This window comes from Zingiber officinale, chromosome 1B (assembly GCF_018446385.1).
Source record: "Zingiber officinale cultivar Zhangliang chromosome 1B, Zo_v1.1, whole genome shotgun sequence".
NCBI lineage: Eukaryota > Viridiplantae > Streptophyta > Magnoliopsida > Zingiberales > Zingiberaceae > Zingiber > Zingiber officinale.
Genome location: NC_055986.1, coordinates 23,845,983 through 23,872,996, shown reverse-complemented (window position 1 = coordinate 23,872,996; position 27,014 = coordinate 23,845,983). Strand labels below are relative to the sequence as shown.

General features: G+C 39.7%; 2 protein-coding genes across 7 annotated transcripts in view; both read right to left on the bottom strand.

The window, feature by feature from the left end:
* Positions 1 to 15,480, bottom strand: part of LOC122053007 (tubulin gamma-2 chain-like) — a 29,615-nt gene extending 14,135 nt beyond the window's left edge. Inside the window, exons 1-4 of one of the 5 annotated variants that reach the window (XR_006132143.1) lie at positions 11,349 to 11,427; positions 11,231 to 11,275; positions 5,527 to 5,623; positions 1,031 to 1,142 (exon numbers count right to left, since the gene is read on the bottom strand). Coding sequence is in view for 3 of the 5 variants with exons in the window: in XM_042614828.1 (XP_042470762.1) it covers positions 1,138 to 1,142; positions 13,245 to 13,356; positions 14,471 to 14,671; positions 15,249 to 15,377 (447 nt within the window). In the remaining 2 variants the exon portion in view is untranslated. Of the gene's footprint in view, positions 1 to 1,027; positions 1,143 to 5,526; positions 5,624 to 11,230; positions 11,276 to 11,348; positions 11,428 to 13,244; positions 13,357 to 14,470; positions 14,672 to 15,248 lie in introns of those variants that run through there. The other 4 variants (XM_042614828.1, XM_042614836.1, XM_042614844.1 and 1 more) reach the window with 4 other exon arrangements.
* Positions 15,481 to 16,552: 1,072 nt separating this feature from the next.
* On the bottom strand, positions 16,553 to 22,205 carry LOC122052998 (translationally-controlled tumor protein homolog). 2 transcript variants are annotated; one of them, XM_042614801.1, is made up of 6 exons: positions 22,100 to 22,205; positions 21,473 to 21,546; positions 20,003 to 21,254; positions 17,268 to 17,390; positions 17,011 to 17,168; positions 16,553 to 16,799 (listed from the first exon to the last, which is right to left on the bottom strand). In XM_042614801.1, exons 3-6 carry the CDS (start codon positions 20,009 to 20,011, stop codon positions 16,682 to 16,684), a joined length of 408 nt encoding a protein of 135 aa, XP_042470735.1. In that variant the 5' UTR covers positions 20,012 to 21,254; positions 21,473 to 21,546; positions 22,100 to 22,205; the 3' UTR covers positions 16,553 to 16,681. The 2 variants fall into 2 exon arrangements, with proteins under 2 accessions (XP_042470735.1, XP_042470743.1); XM_042614809.1 differs by lacking the exon at positions 20,003 to 21,254 and having other exon boundaries at positions 22,100 to 22,152.
* Positions 22,206 to 27,014: the final 4,809 nt, after the last annotated feature.

Sequence of the window (27,014 nt, the reverse complement as noted above, 5' to 3'; positions counted from 1 at the left end):
GATCCATTTGCGATCCAGCAGTTATCTGATCACGACCGGATTCCGGCCTGATCGTGGCCGGATTCCGACTAGATCGCAGCCAAAATCCGACCGGATGACAGCCAGAACCAGCAGCGCAGCGTCCACTAGCGTCACGACCAATTCTGGCCACGAAACAGCCGGATTCCGGCCGTTATCCGACCGGAATCCGGTCACGATCGGATTCCGGCCAGAATCAGCAGCGTTGCTTCCGCTAACGTCGCGGCCGATTCTGGCCACAAAACGGGCTGATTCTGGCCACCATCCAACTGAAATCAGGCCGCGATCCGGCCGGAATCCGGTGGCAATCCGGCCGGGGGCGATCCGCCAGCGTCCATTGAAGATTAACAACAACATGGGAGGAGCAAGAGAGAATAGCGATCGGCGTCTGTGGACCATTTTCTCTTTGACGTGGCATGTCCATGTCCGCCAAACCGCATGCAACCGCACTACTGATGCCGCAGGATATATATATATATATATATATATATATAGTTTGTTTTCACAATGAGGAAAAATACTAGGAAATATCACTGTACCTAACTGTCAACCTTCTCAGTTTTCATCACTCTTGAAATCATTTTCAAGTTGGAACAAATTATTGATGATCAAATTTGACATTATCCTGCATTCTCATTCATTATGTTACAGTGTGTAATTGTTTAATTAACTGAAAAAGTAGAAAACTGCAACAATGGCATGCACATTTATGCAAGCTTTTTGGATCAATCTCGTTGTAAACCAGGAAGAAGTAAAGCATTAAAAGCATAACCTTGAGCTTTATTGTTCAAATAAAAACATCTTGAACTTTAATATACAGGACTTCCCGAATACATATACCAAAATATTGACCAAAAATATGCTTAGTATTATTGCTCATGTGCAAAATTAAAAAGACAATTCAGAATTCCAATTTGACAAGAAAAGGATCTGTTAAATAGCATCAGCAAGAAATATTAACATCATTCTATGTGATTAGATACAGCGGGTTAAGGAAAGAGAAACCCAATACCTGAACCTGTTCCTCCAGAAATCGAGTGCCATAATACAAATCCTTCAAGACTATCACTTCCATCAGCTTCTCTGTCAACCATATCCATGATATCATCTACAACTTGTTCACCCTGGAAAGGCCAAGTTACAGAAAATCAAAGGCAGGTAATATTAACTATTACTATGAGCTTTAAAAACTAAAGCGTATATAAAACTAAGAACACTTTTGCATGTGCAGATAAATTATGTTATATTTTATGCCAAGTGTGTGTGGTTAAGGGTTTAGGGCCCAATGGCGTAAAAAGATCCATATAACCGACCCACGTAGTGGGCTAAGACTTGATTGTTGTTGTTGTATGTTTGGTTCGCAGGACAATACCCAATCAAGAAAAGATTAAGTAAATAACCAACCCCCCTTAGTTGCTATTAGTAATATTAGCAGAAAAGAGAACGTGAAGATAATGCATGATAGTAGCACTTATTCTGAAAGCACAATTGCGGGAAAAGTGACATTGTATACAATTATACTCTTAACACTCACTTTTTACTTGTGAATAAGCAAATTAGATTCAATTAGATTTCAGAGGCACAACCTGAAATGTGAATTGATGGGATAGAAATTACTGACACATTAACAATAAAATATATATATCTGTATACAAGACACAATCATAATGCCAAATGGCTAGATTATCATGGTGGGACTAAATTATTAACTCTAACAATCTTACAACAAATATAGGAAGAGCTTAACAAAATGGTTTTGCTTTGACATCCAATGAACTACCAACAACTTTTTTATAAGCAAATCAATGTTTAGGGTGATAAATGCATGTCAACGTTTGTGACAATTAAATTGTTGTGATAAGAGCATATGCATATATAGAATTCTTAAATTGAATTTTAATTTATAGATATTTTATACTTTTTAATTATCTAAAGGATGACATGTCTTTAAAAAATATGTTAAATATTTCACTTAAATCTTCCCTCTTCTCTGCCTGCGTTTACTGATGTTATCAGCTCACCCCTGTATGAAACTTTTCTTTTTATTTCTCCTTTCCCTCTTCCACTTGGAACCTCCGAATTAAGATGTTGTCCCGTTATTCCCAAACTTTTGACTCAACTGCATGTGTTTCGACCGACCGTCAGATATTGTTGGTTCCTTCCAACATGTTGCGACACATGGTGAAGTTATGCCTGACGATTTTCTTACACTTTTCTAATAATTTCTGAGTTTTATTAAATAATCTGAAATAAACTGCCAAGAACATTGAGACTCATGCTATTAAATAGAAATATGTTAAAATGGAAAACTACATGCACTAGACGAAATAACAAAACCAACATGCAAAACTAAAAGGAAATAAATAAACAATAATAAAAAAATCCTCTAGAGCTGTCCCTGATATATTTGAGCAAGATAAGTAAAAGGAAAGTCCAAAATGATCAACTTAAATTTGTGAGATTGAGGTCAACGGAAGTGGAACATGAGTACACAAGCGAAAAGTGGAGTAAGAAAAAGACATGGTATAATATATCATTATGGAAATGAAAGTATGCAGCTTGTTAAATAACTTATCAAATAATTTTCATATTTGCAGAGTGTTTGGAAGAACTTTTACTCGTGGAAAAGTGATTCTTATAAAGATTATTTTAAAATTAGTGAGAAGCTAAAGTATTGAGTGTTTAGAAATATAAATCAAAAGTTAATACAAAGCAAAAAGGACAGCCCGGTGCACGAAGCTCCCGCCATGCGGCATCCCGGAAAATGATCTATTGTACGCAGCCTTACCCTGCATTTTACCAGAGACAGTTTCCAGGATTCGAACTCGTGACCTTGTGGTCACATGGCAACAACTTTACCGTTGCGCCAAGGCTCCCCTTCAAAAAAAAGTAAATACAAAGTAAAGTTGAATTTTTAATTAAATGACAACAATATTCTTAAACTATATAAATTAATTTTTTTAATTATCTAAATATAATTTTAATACACCATTTGTTTACATAATTATTATTATATTTTAAATATTATATCAAAATTAATTTTTTTATAATGGAAAAAATATTAAATTAATAAAAAATGTTAAAATTTATATAAATACACAAAAATATGTATAAAAAATTCTAGAAATACAAATTATATATTAAAATATAAAATATTATTTAAAAAATAAATACCGCAGAAGCATAATGTCAATTATGTAAAATGATAAATTTATTAAGGACATAAATATCAACTTTTAATTTTAAACCATAAATAAAAAAAGTAGAAGCAAGAAAAAGCATCAAATTCTTACTTTCAACTTTTGAGTAAAAGTTACAAAGGTTGAAGCAAAAATTGACATGCACAAGCACTCAAAAAAGTGCTTCCATATAGCTAGAATCTATGAAGCGCTTAGTAAAATCTCTACCAAACACTCCTTAATCATCAAATAAATACTACTCATTTCTCGTTATTTTTTCTTTTTGTGTTAAAATAAGTTACTTTTTATAGATTATTCATCTTTTATATATATATATAATTTTGTTTGCCTGAACACCCGTTCAGTGCACATTCTTAGGAGACCCTCACATGTCCGGGCGCCCAGAGCCCCTCCCGGGCGACCTGATTCTCAAAAGTGAATCAAAACACCAGGACATGTGAAGGTCGCCCAGGAATATACACCGAACGGGTGTGCAAGCTAACAAACTCTCTCTGTCTAGATATTTTTTCGTTATTAAATAATATATTAAATAACAATAATAAACAAACAAATAAAATTGCAAAGTTGAAAAATAGCATTACAAATAAAATTGACAGGGCCACCAATGTTTTGTTGCTAAATAATTTCTACAATATCCTGCGCAAGTTATGAAAATAAAGCCAAAAACTAGCGGCTGCCATGGAGTTGTTTAAACAAATTATACAACTTCCCAAGTCTTCTCATGATATAGAATTTCATTGGACAAGAATCAAAATCTTCTTCATCAGCTCAGTGCCACAAAGGCCATCATAGACAAACAACAATTTTTTTTAATAGGAAAATTTTTACTTTATTTTTCAGTGCAAAGCTGATTTCAGTTACATTTTTAAGTGACAAATTCATTATAGACCGTAATTAGATATATGTGAAGTGGCAGTTACCATTAGCAAAGGTTATTAAAAGGTACGTGTTATTGCCATGACCACTTCCAGACACTCAATTTTATAATGGATGAGAGGCTTAAATCAGTGGAGTCTATGTATCATGTACAACTGTCAACCTCTCCAAAGCTAGAGGCAGTGTTTGTCATGATCTGACTCTTGTTTGAAATTGCTGCATCAATGCAAAACTCACAACTAAGTGTATGATTCCCAATGAATTAATTTTCAAATGTCTGCGAGGTCCTACTCAAAGATCTTTCAAGATCAATGAGAAATCACACAGACCAAGTGCAGATTCCATCACAGAATTGATATATCACTGCATTTAAACCTCACAAGAAGTTCGCCCCATGTGAAGCTCTGAAACAGTGAATGTATGACACCCTAGTTCAGTCTCACATGAATTGTGAGCTACCAAAGAGTGTATAAGCTTATGTGCATGAGTTACTTCACTAAGGTGTAAGCATTTTGGAAAAAGGATGTGATGGATGAGTCACCATTGAATCTCACAAGTCGTCGAATTGAGATCATTTTGGACTGTGTATTTGTTTTTCAAACTAGACAACACGTCAAGCCTTAAATATGACGCCCTATTTTACCATAGTCGAAACGGTTATAACATCCTAGTTTAGTCATACATGGTGAATTGTGAATTAACAAAGGAAATTTATATGTTTAGACGGGTGAGCCATTAGAAACTTGTGCTCAAGCATTTTAAACCACTAGTAGATAGGTTAATCCCTTTATCTATGTGTGCTATGACAATTAGTATATAAAAAAAAAATGGAAGCCCGGTGCGCGAAGCTCACGACATGCAGGGTCCCGGGAAAAGATCCATTATACACGATCTTATCTTGCTTTTTGCAAGAGGCGATTTTCAGGATTCAAACCCGTGACCTTTAGGTCACAAAGCAACAACTTTATCGTTGCACCAAGTCTCCCCTTCAAAAAATTCATATTTCAATTTAGTCAAAGTTTAGGGTTTAGAGTTTAGGATAACAACTCTAAAAATGCTATGACAATTAGTATGTATCCTATAAAAGGAATGTAGAATAAAAAGGGAAAAAAAATCCTGCTACAAGAATGGATCTGAACATGCTGAACAAAGGAGCAACAATTCCATGGCCATTTTTATGGTTCATATGTCATAGATGGTCCTGATTCTCTCCAAATCTATCGTCTTCCACTCATACATCGACATCCTCCACTCCAACCCCTCTCCGCAACCAAATCCGCCGAGAACCGGAACACTAGCACCGATTTCTATCCGTATACGAAGTCAAACCCAAACATGCAATAGAATAACTGTAGCTGCGTATCAAAGAGTAACAACGAAGCCAAAGAAAGGAACAAGGAAGCAACGAAGATAGCGAGAAGGATAATCGCACCTGAGAGAAGTGGCATCCTGAGAGGCCGACGATGACCAATTTGACCACGTGGAAATGGAGAGCAAACGAAACTTCATAGGAGCCTAAGTTGTTTGCCCTACACCGTAAAATGGCAAGCGGTTGGATCTAAGCAAAATCAATCTCACCCATTGACTAAAACTAATCAACTAATTCACTTGAAAAAACTGGCATTTTTAAAAAAAAAAGTATCCTATTTATTTTGGGTAAAAATCAAGGCCCTTTGTATTTGCCAAATCATAGGACATCTCAATTTTGATGGTTTATCATAAGAGCGTCATATCCCACTCTTGTATGTATCATTACACAATTATTCTTTAATAATATTTAATACTATTCTCTCATTTAATTTCTAAATTAATTAGATATGTTGTAGTAGTTACTGTTAGTAATAGCTATAGTTTTATGATAGGTGCTTTGACTTTTTAATTATTTTTTTTTTCTCTTTATCGTTATACTTCTCTATATATTTAATTCTAATCATTATAGTTATGTTACTTTTATTTTTTTGAATTTAATGCAAAATATATAGGAAAATTTCATTTTGACTTGCATAGTCAATCTTAATCGATAATACAAATTCAACAATGTTCACCTACCATTCATGTTGTAATAGTTATGAAACTATAATTGCTACAACTATATAATACCTACAAAACCATAGCTATTACATCTGTATGGCATCTACGAAACCATAGCGACTACAACACACCCCCAATTTCAAGATTTATACTAGAGATAATAATGGAAACAATGTAGTAGAAGACAGTTGTGTCATTTTACATGGGGTGAAATGTCCTTTTGATTAAAAAAATCAACATGAAGCGCTTCTTTGAATCATCAAGGGGGTGTCTCACTTTAATTTTTTTATCAAACAAGCACACCACCTCACTATTCTATCATGTACATTTTACTCAAATGTCCTCTAATAGTGTTTTGTTCAGTATTATTATTTCCCGCTTGATTTTTAAACCGATTGGATGTGTTATAGCAGCTACAAAATCGTAGTTGCTATACATGTTATAACAATTATAATTTCGTAACTACTACAATGCGTCTAACATACTTAACGTTCAAAAATATTAACATTGTAGCAGTTATAGTTTCATAGCTACTATAACACAATTCAACTCATTATTATAATAACTATGAAGTCGTAACTGTTACAACAACCAAGCATTTTCCCACTAGGTGGGGTCGACTGTATGAATCCTTTTACGCCATTGAACTCTATCTCCTATTATATCATCATCTATATTTAAATAAATTTTATCTTGTTTTATTGTTACTAACCAAGTCTTTTTTGGTCTTCCTCTTCCTCGTTTGATATGCATGTTTATCATAGTTTCACATCGCCTAATTGGAACATTTATTGATCGTCTAAGTACATACCCGTACCATCTTAAACGTGTCTCTCGAAATTTTTCCTCAATAGATGCAACTCCAACTTTCTCTCTAATGCTCTCATTTCTTATTTTGTCCATCCTCGTATGTCCACACATCCACCTTAACATCCTCATCTCTGCAACTCTCATCTTCTGCTCATGTGCTCGAGTAATAGCCCAACATGCAGCTCCATATAACATAGCAGGTCTAACTGCGGTTTCATAGAACTTACCTTTAAGCTTAAGAGGTATTTTACGGTCACATAAAACACTCGACGCTCCCCTCCATTTCATCCATCCTGCTTGTATTCTATGTAAGACATCTCTCTCAATCCCTCTATCATTTTGTAAAAATGATCCTAAATATTTAAATCTCTCAGTTCCGGGCAACTTGTCTTCTCCTATCTTAACAATTGTTTCATTACTTCTAATATTACTAAACTTAAATTCCATATATTCTGTCTTTAATCTACTAAGCTTAAAACCTTTCCCTTCTAATGTTTCCCTCCAAGATTCTAGTTTAGCATTTACTACTTCACGTGTTTCGTCTACCAAAATAATATCATCTGCAAACAACATGCACCACGGTACTGTGTCTTGAATGTGAGCAGTGAGTTCGTCCATAATTAGTGTAAAAAGATAGGGACTTAAAGCTGATCCTTAATGTGACTTATCTTTATTAGAAATGCTTCAGTTACTCCGCCTGAAGTCTTTACTCTGGTCGTTACATCCTCATACATACCTTTAATTAGTTCAATATATGTTACACTAACACCTTCCAAGCATGAACCCAAATTGATTTTCTGTCACTGTGGTCTCCTTAATCTTTTTTCTATTACATTTTCCCAAAGTTTCATAGTATGACTCATTAGTTTAATACTCATATAGTTTGCACAATTTTGTACGTCTCCCTTGTTCTTATATAAGGGAACTAAAGTACTTATCCTACATTGATCAGGCATTTTTTTCGTTTTCAATATCATGTTAAATAATTTTATAAGGCATTCAATACCTTGTTTCCCTAAGCACTTTCATACCTCTATCGAAATATGTCCAACGGTTTTTCCATTATGCATCTCATTTAAAATTTATTTTACTTCTGAAGTTTGAATTCTAGGATAAAAATTAAAGTTTTTATGCTTATTTGACCTACTTAAATTACCTAAGTTAAGTAGGTCACCTAAACCTTCATTAAAAAGTTGATGAAAATACCTCTTCCACCGCTCTTTTATTTCTCCATCGTTTACTAATACCCTATTACATTCATCTTTAATACATTTGATTTAGCTAAGATCTCTTGTTTTTCTTTCTCTCACTTTAACTATTCTATAAATATTTCTTTCCCCTTCTTTTGTATCCAATTTTTGATATAATCATTCAAAAGTTTCATTTTTTGCTTCACTCACTACTTTGTTAGCTTCTTTCTTGGCTATTGTATATTTTTTTTAAGTTTTCCTCGTTCTTACAAATATATAATTCCTTATAAGTTATTCGTTTTTTCCTTCACTTTCTCTTGTACTTTCTCATTCCACCACCAAGATTCTTTACTTAGTGGTGCATGTCCCTTTGACTCACCGAGTACACTCTTAGCTATTATTTTCAACTTTGATACCATCTTATCCCATGTTGTATTAGAGTTATCGTATATTTCACCTAATGCTTTTACTCTACCTTCTCCTTAAATATATTTTGCTTCTCATCCTTTAATTTCCACCACTTAATTCTAGGAATTGTATATACTTTATTTCTATTGATACTTTGTTTGAGGCGTATATCCAACACTACTATCCTATGTTGGGTAGTTAAGCTTTCTCCAGGGATGACTTTGCAATTTTTACAAATATTTCTATCCTTCTTCCTAACCATAAGAAAGTCAATTTGCGATTTATTATTCCCAATTTTGAATGTGACTAAGTGTTCTTCTCTTTTCTTAAAAAATGTATTAGCTAATATAAGGTCATATGCTATCGCAAAATCTAATATAATTTTCCCTTCCTCATTCCAAACTCATAACTCCCATGTACTCTCTCATATTCCTCATATTTCACTCCGACATGCTCATTTAGATCACATCCTATTAAAATCATTTCATTTGGTAAAATATTTTATAATATTTCATCTAAGTCCTCCCAAAACCTTGATTTGGTAGCTTCATCTAATCCTACTTATGGTGCATATACGCTAATTATGTTCATAGTTTCTTTCGCCACTATTATCTTAAGGGTTATAATATTATCCTATTTTCTAACTACTCCAACAACTTCATCCTTTAACAAACTATGTACAATAATACCCACTCCATTTCTTGCTTTACTTTTTCCAGTGTACCATAACTTAAAACCCGAGATCTTTATCATCTTTGTTTTCTCGCCTATCCATTTTGTCTCTTGTACAGACAAAATACTAATTTTTCTCCTAATCATCATATCTACTACCTCCATTGATTTATCAGTGAGAGTTCCTATGTTTCATGATCCAAATCTTAGATTATTAATTTTCCTATCATATTTGTTCTTATCCAACCTATGGTGTGAGAACTCTTGCCTATTTAACATTACACTCAAATTCTCATGGAGATATAGCGGTCCTTGTTGAGACGATACAGTCGGACCCTGTAACGCGAACTCTTGCATATTTAGCACTACACCCGAGTTTTGGAGATGTAGCGGTCCTTGCCGAGACGTTACAGTCGGACCCTGCAACGCGTTCCTTCAAGGGAACAATCTAGCATTAGCACAATAGTATAATGGATTCATTCATTGAATATTTGTCGTAGTTTTGACGTTGGCAGGCAACCTAACACAACCCTCCTCCTTTATCCAGACTTAGGACCGGCCATGACCGGTCGTCATGGGCGGAGTTAAACCGTAACTGTTACAACTATTATAATTGTAACAGCTACAAAATCATTATGTCAGGATTTAATATGTCAAAAGTGAACAGCGTACCGAAAGGTATAATCAGTTTATGGAGAGAGTTGGTGGAGTGGAATATCATTTGATTAAAAAAAAATGAAACACCACTGTGATGATTTAAAAATAAAAGGACACCTTTTGATTTACGCCCTTGATTTTTACCCTGTTTTTTTTTTTAATTATAAATATTTTATACTTTTAATTATCTAAAGAATATAACATGTCTTTAAAAAATATGTTAAATATTTCTCTTAATCTTCCCTCTTCTCTGCCTCCGTTTACTGATGTTATCAGCTCACCCCGTATGAAACTTTTCTTTTTATTTCTCCTTTCCCTCTTCCACTTGGAACCTCCGAATTAAGATGTTGTCTAGTTATTCCCAAACTTTTGACTCAACCGCATGTGTTTCGACCCACCGTCAAATATTGTTGGTTCCTTCCAACACGGTGGCAAAAGCCGAATATGCTCGCCCCAGCGCCCCCGCCAACTCGTCCCAAACCAACATGGAGGAGGTAAATCACGACCGGCTACTATCTTTTGGAATAATGACTAACACACAAGGGAGGCATTTACTTCGACTTTGTCGAGATTCGAACCTCAGACCTCATGGTGACAACACCTCATGGCTAATCACTAGACCGTCCCGAGGGGACAAGGTTCCTTCCAACACGTTGTGACACATGGTGAAGTTATGTCTGACGATTTTCTTACACTTTTATGATGATTCATTGATAATTTATTTATTTTTTTTAACTTACATTGTTGAAAAAGATTGTTATACAAGAGGAAGAATACAATATGAGTTAATACAAATTATTTATAAAAAAATATATTAATTCTGAAATAGGTTTTTCCTTTCTTTGACAGAAGGCTTGCTGGCATAGTGGCATTAAAAAAATATCGTTCCAACATTTGATTTGAATTGGATTTATCTTAAATTGGAGTTAAGTGTAACATGGAGAACAATTGAGGTATGATTGAGTAATTGTGACCCAGGCATTTGCTGAAAAGGTGTCGAATGCTAGTGTGGTTCGCAAGCATTAGACCACTTACCTGGATGAACGTGTAGAAAGTTAGGGAGCTCCTTCATAGAGTTAACTTGGCTTTTCATACATCATAGTAAAATATCATATCAACTAAATTTGCACATGTATTCATCTATATCATGACAATCATCGGTTTGTTACTTGGGTTGGACAGTGAATTACATTTCATGCAGTTTCTTCATATATCTTGGGAAATCCTTTTCAGATCAAGAGATTTTGATTTCTGGTCGGTGTTAGAAGTTATCAATTTGGGACAAAAGGCATTAACTTTCGAGAAATGCAATGCAGACCCTGCTTAACTCATTTATCTACCCACTATGTAACAAGCAAGTAGTTGTACCCGATGAGTAGTTTAGATGTATGGTGATTTTCTAGAAAATGCAACCTGCAAACAAACATAATGAAAGTCAGACCAAGATGAATCAAAAGCCAACACAAATTAAAGTCATCTGCATGACCTGAATGCTAGCCTGATCCCCAATCAATAAAATTAACGACCTTTCTTTCACGTATTCTTTGCAAGCTTTCATGTAGCTGGAGCGAAGGACAAAGTAAATATAGATCACAGAAAAAAGCTAACAAAATGAACAATTTCATGGACAGATTATCCAAGGCACATGCTAATATAAAATCATGACTAATTTCTGCTATTTAATGATCTCTAGAAATACAATAATAAGATGATCCTAAAATCGTCTTTTGGTCCATGACCTGATCATACTACAAAACACAGTAAAATATCTGAAACATCCGAGGATGGGAACAAAACAATGCTTGCAGGCATGTCATAGTGCATCGTGATAGTTTACTACTACAACTACAAAAGTCATAAATATACTGACATGACGCGAACCATAAATCTACCTATGATAATAAGATATGTAGTATTCCTATCACACACATGTGAAGGGATATATGCAGCAGTTTTTGACAAGCAATGGTAACAACATGAATTCCAAGAGAAGAATAATTTGCTTCTATTTTAATTGGCATGGTAAAGGTAAGTAAAGAAGAGCAGTAAAGTCTTTCAAACAAGGGAAGCAGAATAACAAAACCTAATTATCTAACTATGCAATTGCAAGCAAGTAGCATGTTGCCAAATATCATGAAAATTTAAGCAATGTCGTCAATATCAGAGAACTGTAGTATTGCTTGTTCAAGCTTTACACATAATAATATATATATATATATATATATATATACACACACACATTTAGCCTGCGGTTCATTACATGAAGTTTGGTGCGGTGCATCCCTCGTGGAAATGCCATGTTTTTTTATAAAAAAAAAAAAGCTACTTCTTGTCTTCTTCACCGACTGTCACTTGCTCGCCGGCCTTCCGCTGGACGCCCGGCCGCCGCCCACCCACCGCCGGCGGCCGCAAAACTACAACTATGGGGAATCAGAACCCCAGGGGTTCTGGCGCGATTCTGGCCGCGATCCGGTCGCAATCCAGCCGGAATCTGATCACGATCGGATCGCGGCCGGATTCCAACTAGATCGCGGACATCATCCGGCTGGGCTCCGATCGCGATCCGGCCGAAATCCGGTCGCGATGCGGCCGGGGGCGATCCACTGGTGTCCTGTGAAGATTAGCGACAACACAAAAGGTGCGAGAGAGAATAGCGATCGGCATCTACGGACCGTTTTCTCTTTGACGTGGCATGTCCATGTCACCCAAACTGCATGCAACCGCACTATTGATGCCGCAGGATAATATTTTCGTGTGTGTGTATATATATATATATATATATATATACACACTATTGATGCCGCAGGATAATACTATTGATGCCGCAGGATAATATTTTCGTGTGTATATATATATTAATATAGTTTGTTTTCACAATGAGGAAAAATACTTGGAAATATCTCTGTACCTAACTGTCAACCTTCTCAGTTTTCATCACTCTTGAAATCATTTTCAAGTTGGAACAAATTATTGATGATCAAATTTGACATTATACTGCATTCTCATTCATTATGTTACAGTGTGTAATTGTTTAATTAACTGAAAAAAGTAGAGAAATGCAACAGTGGCATGCACATTTATGCAAGCTTTTTGGATCAATCTCATTGTAAACCAGGAAGAAGTAAAGCATTAAAAGCATAACCTTGAGCTTTATTGTTCAAATAAAAACATCTTGAACTTTAATATACAGGACTTCCCGAATACATATACCAAAATATTGACCAAAAATATGCTTAGTATTATTGCTCATGTGCAAAATTAAAAAGACAATTCAGAATTCCAATTTGACAAGAAAAGGATCTGTTAAATAGCATCAGCAAGAAATATTAACATCATTCTATGTGATTAGAGACAGCGGGTTGAGGAAAGAGAAACCCAATACCTGAACCTGTTCCTCCAGAAATCGAGTGGCATAATACAAATCCTTCAAGACTATCCTTTCCATCAGCTTCTCTGTCAACCATATCCATGATATCATCTACAACTTGTTCACCCTGGAAAGGCCAAGTTACAGAAAATCAAAGGCAGGTAATATTAACTATTACTATGAGCTTTAAAAACTAATGCGTATATAAAACTAAGAACACTTCTGCATGTGCAGATAAATTATGTTATATTTTATGCCAAGTATGTGTGGTTAAGGGTTTAGGGCCTAATGGCGTAAAAGGATCCATATAACCGACCCACCTAGAGGGCTAAGGCTTGGTTGTTGTTGTTGTATGTTTGGTTCGCAAGACAATACCCAATCAAGGAAAGATTAAGTAAATAAGCAACCCCCCTTAGTTGCTATTAGTAATATTAGTAGAAAAGAGAACGTGAAGATAATGCATGATAGTAGCACTTATTCTGAAAGCTCAATTGCGGGAAAAGTGACATTGTATACAATTATACTCTTAACACTCACTTTTCACTTGTGAATAAGCAAATTAGATTCAATTAGATTTCAGAGGCACAACCTGAAATGTGAATTGATGGGATAGAAATTACTGACACATTAACAATAAAATATATATATCTGTATACAAGACACAATCATAATGCCAAATGGCTAGATTATCATGGTGGGACTAAATTATTAACTCTAACAATCTTACAACAAATATAGGAAGAGCTTAACAAAATGGTTTTGCTTTGACATCCAATGAACTACCAAAAACTTTTTTATAAGCAAATCAATGTTTAGGGAGATAAATGCATGTCAATGTTTGTGACAATTAAATTGTTGTGATAAGAGAATATGCATATATAGAATTCTTAAATTGAAATTTCTAAATTAAAAGGTTATACTACCATATAAATATAGACATACAAGAAAGTAGGTGGTTACATGACTAAAGAGTCACTGAATCCAACTAACTTCTCGCAAAAAATGAAACTATTTTTGCGTTAAAATATTCAAAACACAAAAACTTCTTCTTTATGATACTCAAACTGTTAATTTCTCTATCAACACTAGAAGTAAACAAATAAACAAACAAGATGACAATGTTGGCCTTATATAAGTTGAACATTACAATTAAGTATCCAACTCCATGATGTCTGATTTAATAAGAAGAAGAATGTGAATCATGAAAAATAAATAAATAAATAAATAAAGTCATAACTTACTTGATGATAACCACTAGCCCAGTTGTTCCAAGCACCACCACCATGATCTGAGACAAAAACGTTTTCATGGTTGTAAAAGTTTCCGTATACACTGTTTTGGATACCATTGATTACCCTTGGTTCCAAGTCCATTAAAAGATCTCTCGGTATGTAGTGTTGATCATCAGCTTGATAGAAGAAAACATCCTCCTTGTCACCACCCTGCAACAAGTGATAGATTAGGCATTGTGCTCAATGAATATGCCTCACAGTAAACAGCAGAAAGAACTTTTTGTACTCTGACAAGATTAGCGCAGGAGTAGGTAATGTTTGCACTTGAATTTTTAGTTTAAGTATTATTTTGAAATAAGCCATAGAAATGAGCTACTAATACAAACTAAATGATTGACCATACTGATATGCCTCGTATGCTTCTTTCCAGACAGCTAAAAAAATAATATACTAAACCCCAGATCCGGAACATGAGTAACTCAATAAATGAAAGGCAAGACAAACATATTGGCAAGTATGCGTCGTAACTTGTAAGTTCCTTTCCAGATAGCTACAAAACAATATATTCGACGAACCCTGGAACACGTGTAACTCAAGAAATAAAAGGCAAAACAAGTATATTGGCAAATCAACCAACTTCCAGAGGAATGCAATTTGTATGCACGAGATCGAAACAAATCTTTGGCGCAAAGGGATCTGTGAGTTCACACAGTGGCAGGGTCTTCGATATTCAACAGTAGGTAAAGCAAAGTCAAGGTGAAATATTTGAGGGAGATAGAGAACGAACCTGAGTGGCGAAATCTTCGAGGAGACCGTTCTTGCCGATACCGTGCACGAGGCAGATCTGCTTCCGGAACTCCATGCCAATCTGGTTGCCATATTGCCCGACCTGGACAGTGATGATCTGGCGCGGCATCTCTTCAGATGGAGAGTAAGAAGTTGGAAAAAGTAGGGTAGGGGTTAGGGTTAGGGTTATGCTCGGTCCGGCTTCGCGCCGGTACTCGGCCGTCTGCTTTTACAGAAATAGAAATTTCTTGTTTTTTGCCCTTTTTTTGGCCTTTTTTTTATAGTTTAGTATTTTTTTAAAAAACAAAAATTCTGCTCTTTTCCTTCTTTTTGCAATAATTTTTGGAAAAGTTCGTGGATGACATTTTGAAAATTTGACTTATGTAAATTGACTTTTTAAATATAATTTAGTTATTATAATAATAAATATCTTAACAAAATGGCCAATATATATTCTAGCAATAAAAAAAATTAAGCATGAAAAAACAATATGACAATTACTTTGGAAATGATTATTGCATTATGATTTTCAATTAATATTCTTGTAGAGCTGTAAATATTAGTTTTTAATATAAAAGATATTTTACTGTATCCTAGTATTATCTATTTGCGTTTCATATTTCCCTATTGTTTATCGTCTAAATAAATTCAAAACATATAAAAATGTGTTAAAATTTTCTATATGATTTTATTGCATTAATTATATCTACTAACTTTAACACTAAGTCATCTAATCTATGAAAAAGGCTCATGTATTCAAATAGATAACTAAGTGTTTATGAATAAATTTGATATTTAAGTTGATAAAAATTTATTTATATTCGTTAAATATATATATAATTAATTAAATAAATAAGCTTGAATAACTCGTTAAACTAAATAAATAAATTAGAACATATATGTGTTCAGCTAGTTAACGTTTGTGAATAATATTGATAAATCATATTCATTAATAAAACCTTTTTCAATATACTAAATAAATAATAAAATAAATAAATAAATAAATTTAAATTATCAAGCTCAATAATCAATCAAATAACTAAAAGTTTTAAACAATTAAACCAGCTTGAATTGAGAGTTCAATAACATCTAAACGAACCAAGTTCAAATCAAGTTTCAAATAATCTCAAACTCATAAAAAATAAACCAATCTAAGCTTGAACAACTATTTCCAAAACTTAATTCATTTTAAGTTCGGCTCGACTTGGTTTGATTACTTTATCAAATAAGCACTCAGCTCGATTCGTTTACCACCCTAGAAGTAATCAAATTAAAAGATATGAATAAATTAAGAAGAACCTCTGCTCTAACCCAATCATAAGTAAAAAAATGGTTTGAACCATTTCAAAACAATTTTTGAAACACTAATCAAAACGAAACAAAATCTATAAAATTATGTTTTCCTCAAAACATCTTTGGAACTTGAGACCGTCCCTAACACTTGATCTCCTTTAGTCCGTAGGCCAAATATAAAAATGTTGGATCAGTTGCACCATCCTTATAGTATGCAAAGACAAGACTTCCATCATCAAGCATGCTCTCACCCACAAAACTGGCAAAAGAGCAAAAAAAAAATAGGATTAGGGTAGGCATATTTAATTTAAATTGTTGAGTAATTAGATGAAATTATTGCTATATAGTGGTTCAGTAAATGGCAGGAATTATTGTAAAAATGCAGCTATTTCCAGTGCTATTTTTAAAGTTGTCATTTCATTAACATTCTCAAATGAAGAAAATTTTGGAGAAACAAATTTGATGCTTACAATTGCAAGTCTTTGATTTTGGAGAGCAAGAACTTTGTAGTTGCTTCAATATGTTTCTTGAACAATTCTGGCTTTTCCTCGTCCAGCTTAGGCGTAAGTAACTTGATATAGCGCTTGATAAATGTCACAAATTGTTTTTTATCAAAAGAAGGTCGTTCCTGTTATTAATAATAGCAGTTTTAGTGCACATGTAAAAAAACTAAACAAATCTTTAAGATAAGAGAAAAAAAAGGAAACAGAGAAAATCAATCATTGACCTGAAGTCTAAAGGTGTCCACTATGTCAACCACTCTAACAGTGTTTTCATTAACACCTTCATCTTCTCCCTCTTTTGCAGAAGGATTTGCACCAATATCTACATCAACTCCTTTGACTACCCACTGCAAAGGAAAGAAACCGGACTTATGAAGTGTGCATATAACATATCAATATACTTCTTGGATAAATAGGCAAGAGGCTTGAGATTGATATGTGATCCTGTCGGGAAGTTAAGAAGATGAATCTGTCGATGTGATGTGTCTGGAACGTTGACCGTATCCCCATGACCTGGTTGATGATCTGTCTTATGTGTTGACCGAGTCGTCAAAAGTCCTCCAGTCAACAATCCCTGCATCCAGTGACCGGGTCGCCCCGATCTCTGGTACCTCGGTGCTCAAGGCGAATTCCACAAGTATATAAGCAGCTGAATACTAATAACAGGATAGTAAAATAAATGCAGGAGGGGTACGGTAACGTACCCTGGCCCCGGGGGGGGCGCCCTCGGATAGGTGGATGAGCTGATCGGGATACTGACTGAGTCGTCGCGGCTCTGAATAGTAGATAAATATCCACCAGGAGAGTAGCCGGCTTCGGTGGCTCGAAGTCGGGCGTGATATGGATACACAAGGCGAAGCATGGTCCGACTACAACCTCGGCTCGCAAGCCAGCATACAACAATGGCACGCAGGCCGGAATATAACCACGGCACGAAGGTCGAACACAATCTCGACTCGCAAGCCGGAGTATACAAATAGATGATACCTGAGCACTTGGACGGCGGCTGCCCGGAAGTATCGGCGGCGACCCCCGAAGCCGCCGAAGACGGCAGTAGCCGCGAGAAGCTATGGTAGCCGCTGTAGGTGGCAGCGTGTGTCAGAAGAGGTGACGATAGCCGCTAGAGGCGGCTGTGGTGGTCACTGGGAGTCACTGTAGCGGACGCTGGAGGCGGCGATGACGGCGTGAGACGCTGGCAGCTATGGCGGGAGGCGTCGGAGTCGAAGGAAAAGTGAGGAGGTGGCTCTAAGGGCGGTCGTCGCAGGTAGATATATCCGGCCGCAGCGGTGAAGGACTAAGGAGAAGTCCATCTTCTCCTTCTCCTAGCAGCGGCGGAAAGATCACACACGAAGCCCTCGAGCTCGATGGCAGCGGAGCGAAGGAGGCAGCTGTGAGTGCCTGTCGCCGGTGGCAGTGCAAGTCCAGCAGTGGGAAGCACCGGAGAGGATGAGGAAGAAAAGTCCTTCCTGTGTGCGGCGGCGAGAGCCCCTCTCATGAACCAGCCCAGCCCCCCCTCTTTTTCTTTTCCCTATGCACGGTGCTCCTTAAAAGCACTCAAACCCTTATCTGAGAAATGACCCAAATGCCCCCTCCCTCATATATTCTAACCTGCATCCGGATAATTAGCCTCCCCTTCAAGTCTAGTCGAAGGAGGCGCAAGTCCGACTGACTGGACAGTCCATCGCAAAGGGTTGAACCTCCCACGATACCAAAGTCAAATTACTGAACACAATGTACACTGTCACGCGAGCGGTCGCTATAATAACGGTGTCGCATGAGATAGCAACGATGCCGAGTGGATCAAGTCGACAACCGGCCCGATGCCGAGCGAACGATAAACATCAAACGAGCGGCAAAACAACAGGCGAGCGACGAGTGCAAGGATAGTAGACCAAGCGACATGCTGGACAACGAGTAGACCGAGCGGACGAGCTATGCCTAGCCTGCGACCGCGAAGATGCCGCACGGGCGATCAGCAGGATGTCGATCGGTTGGATAGATGCTGGGCAGACGATGTCGAGCGTGCGACCTAGCTCAAGCATGTGGCCGAATGGACGGTCAAGCGATATCGGTCGGATGACTGCGAGGGTGCTGACCGAGCAGCCCAGAAGATATTGAACGGGCGATCGTGAAATGTCGACCTGGCAATCGAGTGGTACTGAATGGGACAATGTCGAGTGGCCGCATCACCCGTGAGCTGATCGAAAGTGTAGATCGTGAATCAAAGACGCACGGAAGCGAAAGTCTTTAGCCGAGCGGGCATAGAGCCCGTGAGATATCCTGGTCCGAAACTAGTGAAGACTGCTCGACCCCGAACGGGGGAGATAAATGCTCGCCAGGAATGCTCGACCCCGGACGGGGGAGATAAAATATATAATAAGCTGGTCCGAGACCAGTGAAGACCACTCGACCCCGAACAAGGGAGATAGAATATCTGAAACTGGTATGATATCAATGATAATCACTCGACCCCGAATGGGGGAGATAAAATATCTGATAAGCCGGTCATTCAACCCCGAACGGTGGAGATACACGCTCTGATACGCTCGACCTCGAACGGGGGAGAAAGGATATCCGATGAGTTGGTCCATGAAGTAGTCTTCAAGTCGGGGTTTTATAGTCGCCGGTTCGACTCTCGAGTTTAACGTCGGAGCTCAACGGTCTTCCGGCCCGAGGGTTTATAGTCGCCGGTTCGACTCTCGATATTTAACGTCGGAGCTCGACGGTCTTCCGTCCGGAGGATTTATAGTCGCCGGTTCGACTCTCGATATTTAACGTCGGAGCTCGACGGTCTTCGACAATGAGCTTGCAACTCAGATAATATACGCCCGGCCGATCGGCACGGGGTCTTCGACATCGAGCCGGATAATATACGCCCGACCGATCGGCACGGGGTTCCTCGATCTAGAAACTAGGGCAACTCATATAACTGTAAGGGAAAGCTAATGTAAAAACTGACCGAGGTCATGAGGATGGTAGAATTTTTCGGCGTTGTCCATCTTCATGTTCCATATCAGGTGCGTTCCCACAGACGGCGCCAATTTGATCCTGTCGGGAAGCTGAGAAGACGAACCTGCCCGTGTGACGTGTCTGGAACGTTGACCGCATCCCCATGACCCGGTTGATGATCTGTCTTCTGTGTTGATCGAGTCGTCAAAAGTCCTCCAGTCAACAATCCCTGCATCCAGTGACCGGGTCGCCCCGATCTCTGGTACCTCGGTGCTCGAGGCGAATTCCACAAGTATATAAGTAGCTGAATACTAATAACAGGATAGTAAAATAAATGCAGGAGGGGTACGGTAACGTACCCTGGCCCCGGGGGGGCGCCCTCGGATAGGTGGATGAGCTGATCGGGATACTGACTGAGTCGTCGCGGCTCTAAATAGTAGATAAATATCCACCAGGAGAGTAGCCGGCTTTGGTGGCTCAAAGCCGGGCGTGATATGGATCCACAAGGCGAAGCACGGTCCGACTACAACCTCGGCTCGCAAGCCAGCATACAACAGCGGCACGCAGGCCGGAATATAACCATGGCACGAAGGCCGAACACAATCTCGACTCGCAAGCCGGAGTATACAAATAGATGATACCTGAGCACTTGGACGGCGGCTGCCCGGAAGTATCGGCGGCGACCCCCGAAGCTGTCGAAGACGGCAGTAGCCGCGAGAAGCTATGGTAGCCGCTGTAGGTGGCAGCGTGTGTCGGAAGAGGTGACGACAGCCGCTAGAGGCGGCTGTGGTGGTCACTGGGAGTCACTGTAGCGGACGCTGGAGGCGGTGGTGACGGCGTGAGACGCTGGCAGCCATGGCGGGAGCCGTCAGAGTCGAAGGAAAAGGGAGGAGGTGGCTCTAATGGCGGTCGTCGTCGGTAGATATGTCCGGCCGCAGCGGTGAAGGACTAAGGAGAAGTCCATATTCTCCTTCTCCTAGCAATGGCGGAAAGATCACACACGAAGCCCTCGAGCTCGATGGCAGCGGAGAGAAGGAGGCAGTTGTGAGTGTCTGTCGCCGGTGGCAGTGCAAGTCCAACGGTGGGAAGCATCGGAGAGGATGAGGAAGAAAAGTCCTTCCTGTGTGCGGCGACGAGAGCCCCTCTCACGAACCAGCCCAGCTCCCCCTCTTTTTCTTTTCCCTATGCACGGTGCTCCTTAAAAGTACTCAAACTCTTATCTGAGAAATGACCCAAATGCCCCCTCCCTCATATATTCTAACCTGCATCCGGATCAATATGCATAAACATGTAATCTAATTACAACATGTTCAAAATTAACATTTTATGAGAAAATTTGACCATCATAATGATGTTTAGCTGATTTTGGAATGACCCTAGACTTATTTGGATATTCTCTAAGAAGCAAAGGAGAGTTAAAAGAAAAGGTTAAAGAGGTTACTGAGAAACTGCAACATAAAATACATATGGCATGCCCTACCTTCCCCTCAACCTCCCAGAGCATTCCATTTTGAATTTCCTTGTAAGGAAATGAGTCAGACAACAGTTCATCACCTAGAAGAAGATGATACACAATCAGATTTTGGCAAAAATAAAAATAAAAAAGATTGATCAACATGTGAGGAACATAGTATACATGAGACTTATTTGATTCTAACACAGAATTTGAATTTTAAAATACTATTAAGACAATGAAAAAGTGATAAACTAACCCTTCTAACGCATTAAGAAAATGATGTTTGAAGGGGCCAAAGGACTGATTTGAAATTGCCAGTATTAGACAAATATATCAAAATTATGAGGCATCTCCTCTCCCGTACGTTCAAGGTTTTTGCAAAATTATTGTAGGTGAACACTGCTTCCTCTCATATCAAAAGTGACTACAATTACATGTTTCTTATGCTGACACCTACACTCCGACGCACAAACAGAAAGGAATTTTGATCTCAATAACAGTTTACGTGATCTATAGCCCAGTAAAAGAGAGGGGCAGAACGGCATAAAAAAGGGGAAACATGAATATTTTCAGATACGCCACCAAAACCATAAAGAACAAGTTTTTCATGTCGGATCAATCAACAAGAAAAAACACATCGAATATGCATACCAGTGAGCAAATCCTGGTACACCAACATGATGCCTGGTCGAAGTTGACGAAGACCTAACGCGACAGAGAGAGAGAGCAATAAAGATCGATACAACGAGCGATGAGCATCTGCTAACCTCCACTTAACTTTATAGAGTTCTGGGCGTACTCGGTAAAAATAATAATAAATTGCGAATTAGCTCTGTTTTTTTTTTTCTCTTTCCTTCCCTTTTTTTTTAGGGATTATTGGTTTTTTGTTTAGTTTTTTCAACCGCGTGATGTTGAACGAGCGGCTGTGGCGGTGCCTGACCGCCTCATAAATCTCAAACAGAACGGGAACGGATTTTGTACCGATTACTAGTAAATTTCTTAATTAATAATTGAAATAAGACCTGAAATCAAAATTGCTGAATAGTAGAAGGTTTTAAATTTCGACCACCTTTATCTCTTAAATACTTTTAACCCCTCTATTTTCTATAAAATAGCATTTTATCCCTTGTATTTTAAAAATAACATTTAACCCCTTTATCAAAGTTAAATATGAAAAAAAATTATAAATTTTTTTATATTTTTTGATAATTTTTATAGGAAAGAATTATATTGAATTTATTGATAATTTAGGTTGATTTTTGTTTTCTTTATTGATATCTGAATTAATTCTAAATAATTTAAAATTATTTTTAACATGTGCATGGTTGATTTATTAATTAAAATAAATAAATTATATATAATCCCTAATCATATATAAATATTAATACTTAATTATATGAATAAAATAAAATTAAGTAGTTTAAAATGTATATTTTTATCACCCCGGCTGATCAACCTTCGAATACAATATATAATAATTTTTTCTTCACTTCTCCCAAAATTTAAAAATTTAGATCCGCTTTTGTCCACGATTACATAAGGTAGACCCAACCCCGGGTCGGGTCCGGCCCGAACCTAGCTTGTTGACCCAGTTTGCTAGGCCGAACCGGAACCTACCTAGCAAGAAAATTGGCATATCGTTGGTTAATTGCCGGCTCGGCCTGCCGGTTCACCCAAAAAAAAATTTTTTTTTTCCCATTGGAACCGCCAGTTCCTAGCCGTTGAGGGGGTGGGGGATTTTTTGGGTATTTTTTTAGCGGTTAAGATCATTTGACCTTTTTTTAATCAATGACTATGATTTAATGTTCGTTATTATTCAAACTCTATAAATAGAGAGTTCATTTCATCAATTTCACACACATTTTCTTTACTTTTAATCTCAATTTCGTATTCTCTATACGTTTTGGTCTCCATTTATACGCACTTTCGTTTTCAATTTTCAATTACAATAGAAGAAAGTCATGGAGGTACATCATCTTGAGCTCAGAAGGGAAAGGAAATAGTGAATCTGCACGAGGACCCCAACATTTAATCCACCGATGATGAGATCAAACACCTTTCGAATCCGACACCCGAAATACAAGGAAATATCAATGCAATTACTTCTAAGGTTCGAGAAATTTCTCCTCTAAAGTTTTCTATTTTCATAAACATTTGAGAATGACACTTTTCTATCGGGAGAATTGCGTGCAAAATGTAAGTACTGCAATACTTCCTATAAATTTCAAGCCAGTAGTGGTTATGTGTCGTTGAAATGACATGTAGAAATGAAGCACCCGACGGAGTATGGACTTGACCATTCTCAAACACAAATACCTAGTGATCCGGTGGTAAGGACGGGGGACCCTCGTTGGCGGAAGGTCAACGACACGTGGAAGTCAAAGGTCAAGAGATTCAACCCTAGGACCCGACCGACCGGCCGCGAATCCCCCTAGCCGAATGAAAGACAACCCGACTAGGGGTCGGGTTTCCGATGCTCAAGGTAAAAAGGTTTCAGGGTCGAGCGGGCAGTCCGCTCGGCCAGGGCGCGAGGCAACAAAGACAGGCAGGAGCAATCTCATCCGAGCATACGACCGGGACAGAAGTGATATGCCTGTCGAGCGCCCTAACCGTTCGTCCCTGGAACAGACAGGAGGCGCAAGAGGACAAAGGAGACAGGGGATAACATCATCCTCGAGACATTTGCCGCCGACAAGGAGCAAGGTTGGCGGTCGAGTCGTGCGCAGGATCGTACGGTGGAAGCTTCCACCATCACATCCGGGATATGCTCGGACGATTGCGGAATGGCGTCAGAGGTACTTTTCTGACATGGGCTCGTTAAGGTATGTTTGGGGAAGCGTGCACGCATCGAGAAGCATGCTCGCGCCTCCCCGAGGTCCTACATAAGGACACCCAGACGTCGACGAAGGTATGCGCAAATCTTCACTGTAGCCACAGTTACGCTGCCTCTCTATTTCTCGTTGCCTGACTTGAGCGTCGGAGGACCGTCACCGGGAAACCCCTCCCGGTTTAGCTTCTTTGCAGGTTTGCCGGAGATCTACACCAACAGTCGGGAGACAGCGGAGCGTACCACGTCCCCAGCGTCCGTCGACTCAGTGCTCGGACAAGATCAAATTGGCGCCGTCTGTGGGAACGCACCTGAATCCGAGCTTAGAAGATGGAAGAAGCTGGACGTCAACTTCTGGTAACGCTCTCTCCTGAGGAGCTCGAAGCACTCATCCAAGCGCGAGCAGCAAAAATCGTGGAGCAGCAGCAGAAAGCTCAGGCCGAGCGGGCAGCGCAGCAGGCGACATCAGCATCGGGGGGCCGAGCGCCACCCGAAGAGCGGTCGGAGCAGCTCTTCATATGGGGGCAAAATAAGGGACCGACCGACACCTAGATGGGGGCGCCGCCCACCCCAATACCTTTTCATCGGGATCTGTTCCAGACGCCCTCGGAGGTAGCGCAAGCTAATCAGGACAAGGAATCTTCATCGGACGAAGCACCCGTCCGGGACGTCAGAAAAGGGAAAGCGCCCCGAACGGACGCATCACCCGAGCAGATCAACCGGCAGTTTTCAGATGTCATCCTACGTGATCCACTGCTGAAGCATTACGTGCCCCCTGCGATCGGGGAATACAACGGAACAACCGACCCAGACGACCATCTGGGTAAGTTCGACAGCACTGCCACTCTGCATCAATACATAGATGGTGTGAAGTGCCGAGTGTTCCTCACCACTCTCTCGGGATCAGTGCATCGGTGGTTCAGAGGCTGCCGGACGGATCTATCACAAGTTTCAAAGAATTTCGAACGGCGTTCCTCCATCATTTTGCGAGCAGCAGGCGTCACCAGAAAACCAGCGTCAATCTATTCGCCATCAAGCAAGGCGCGAGGGAGTCGCTCCGAGCTTACATCCAACGCTTAAACCAGGTGGTCATGGACATTCCAACGATCACCTCGGAAACAATGATGAACACGTTCACGCAAGGGCTCGTGGACGGTGATTTCCTCCGCTCGCTCATCCGGAAGCCGCCCCAGGACTACGACCATATGTTGCATAAGGCCAACGAGTACATCAATGTGGAGGAAGCTCAGGTGGCGAGAAGAAAGGAAGCCCTGAATGACCAATCAGCTTCCGCCGAACAGAAGTAGCCCGTCAGTCACCAGCCCCCCAGAGGACCGCGAGCCGAAGCCACTCGTCCTCACCAGTACACTCGGCCACACGCCGTCCAGCAAGTCACAACTGATCGACCTAAGCTCAAGGGGAAGGTATGGACCCTCAATGTTTTGTTCACTCCATCAGTCAGCTACTCACAACACCCGCGACTGTCGGAGCCTCCCCCCCATCACTCATCCTGCGCCAAGGAGTTACCGCTGCCGATCACCTTCACCAGACCGGCGACATCGACAACGGAGCCCTGTTCAAAGAATAGAAAGGAGATCCCCTGAGCAGCGGCATCGTCAACAACCCGGAGCCCACCATCGGGCGTCGCATGAATGACCTCGACTATCCGCTCGGGAGAAGGAGAATAGGGGCAACGCATCTCGAGGCGAGATCAACATCATCGCCGGAGGCCCGACCGGAGGAGACTCCAATAGAGCCAGGAAGGCACAAGCAAGGCAGCTGAGGATACATGCGGTCGGTTGTAGCCAGGAAAGGGCGAGCGGACCCGAGATCAGCTTCGGGCCTAAGGACCTCGAGGGGGTCGAAGTCCCACACAATGGAGCCCTGATCATTCGAGCGGTAATAGCTAACTATACTATTCACCACATTTTCATTGACACAGGTAGCTCGATCAACATAATATTCAAGAAGACCTTCGACCAACTGCAAATCGACCGAGCTGAACTACTGCCAATGACGACCCCCCTCTACGGGTTCACTGGGAACGAAGTCTTGTCGGTCGGCCAAGTCCGGCTGACTATCTCGTTGGGAGAGGATCCGCTCAGAAGGACAAGGACCACTAGCTTCATCATGGTTGAGGGTCCTTCTGCATACAACGTCATCTTGGGGCGACCGGCTCTCAACGAGTTCCGGGCGGTCGTCTCTACCTTCTACCAGAAGATCAAATTCCTGGTGGAAGATCAAGTAGGGGAGGTGCAGGGAGACCAGCTGGCAGTGCGAAGATGCTATGTGAAGATGGTCCGAGCCGAAGCCAAGTCCGCTCAGAAAATGCCGCGAGTCGAGACTTGATCGACGAGAAGCGAGTTAAAGCGTCCGTCTGGCAGATGACCTACAGGCAAAGAATGAAGCAGAACTACAACCGCTACGTGATTCCCCGAGCATTCCAGGTGGGTGGCTTGGTCTGGAAAAAAGTAAAGTCGGCCGGGGACGTAGGCAAGCTGAGGCTTCCTGGGCAGGATCCTTCAAAGTCGTCGAGAAGCTCCAATAAGGAGCCTACTACTTGGAGGATGAGGATGGACGGCGGCTAGAGAGACCATGGAGCGCAGACCACCTCCAGCCCTATCGGGCCGGATGAAAGGTGCGCCGATGTAATATATTTCATGAATATTCTATTCAGATGTATCCTTTAGCTGCAGGAATGAACGTTATAAGAACAAAGCAAAGGCATGAGCATTGTGT

Coding starts and splice junctions, on each gene's coding strand:
- LOC122052998 (XM_042614809.1), bottom strand. CDS start 22,127: ATGTTGGTGTACCAGGATTTGCTCACTG. Junction 17,391..21,472: donor TCTGGGAGGTTGAGGGGAAG/GTAGGGCATGCC, acceptor TTTCCTTTGCAG/TGGGTAGTCAAAGGAGTTGA. Junction 16,800..17,010: donor AAAATCAAAGACTTGCAATT/GTAAGCATCAAA, acceptor CTCTTTTGCCAG/TTTTGTGGGTGAGAGCATGC.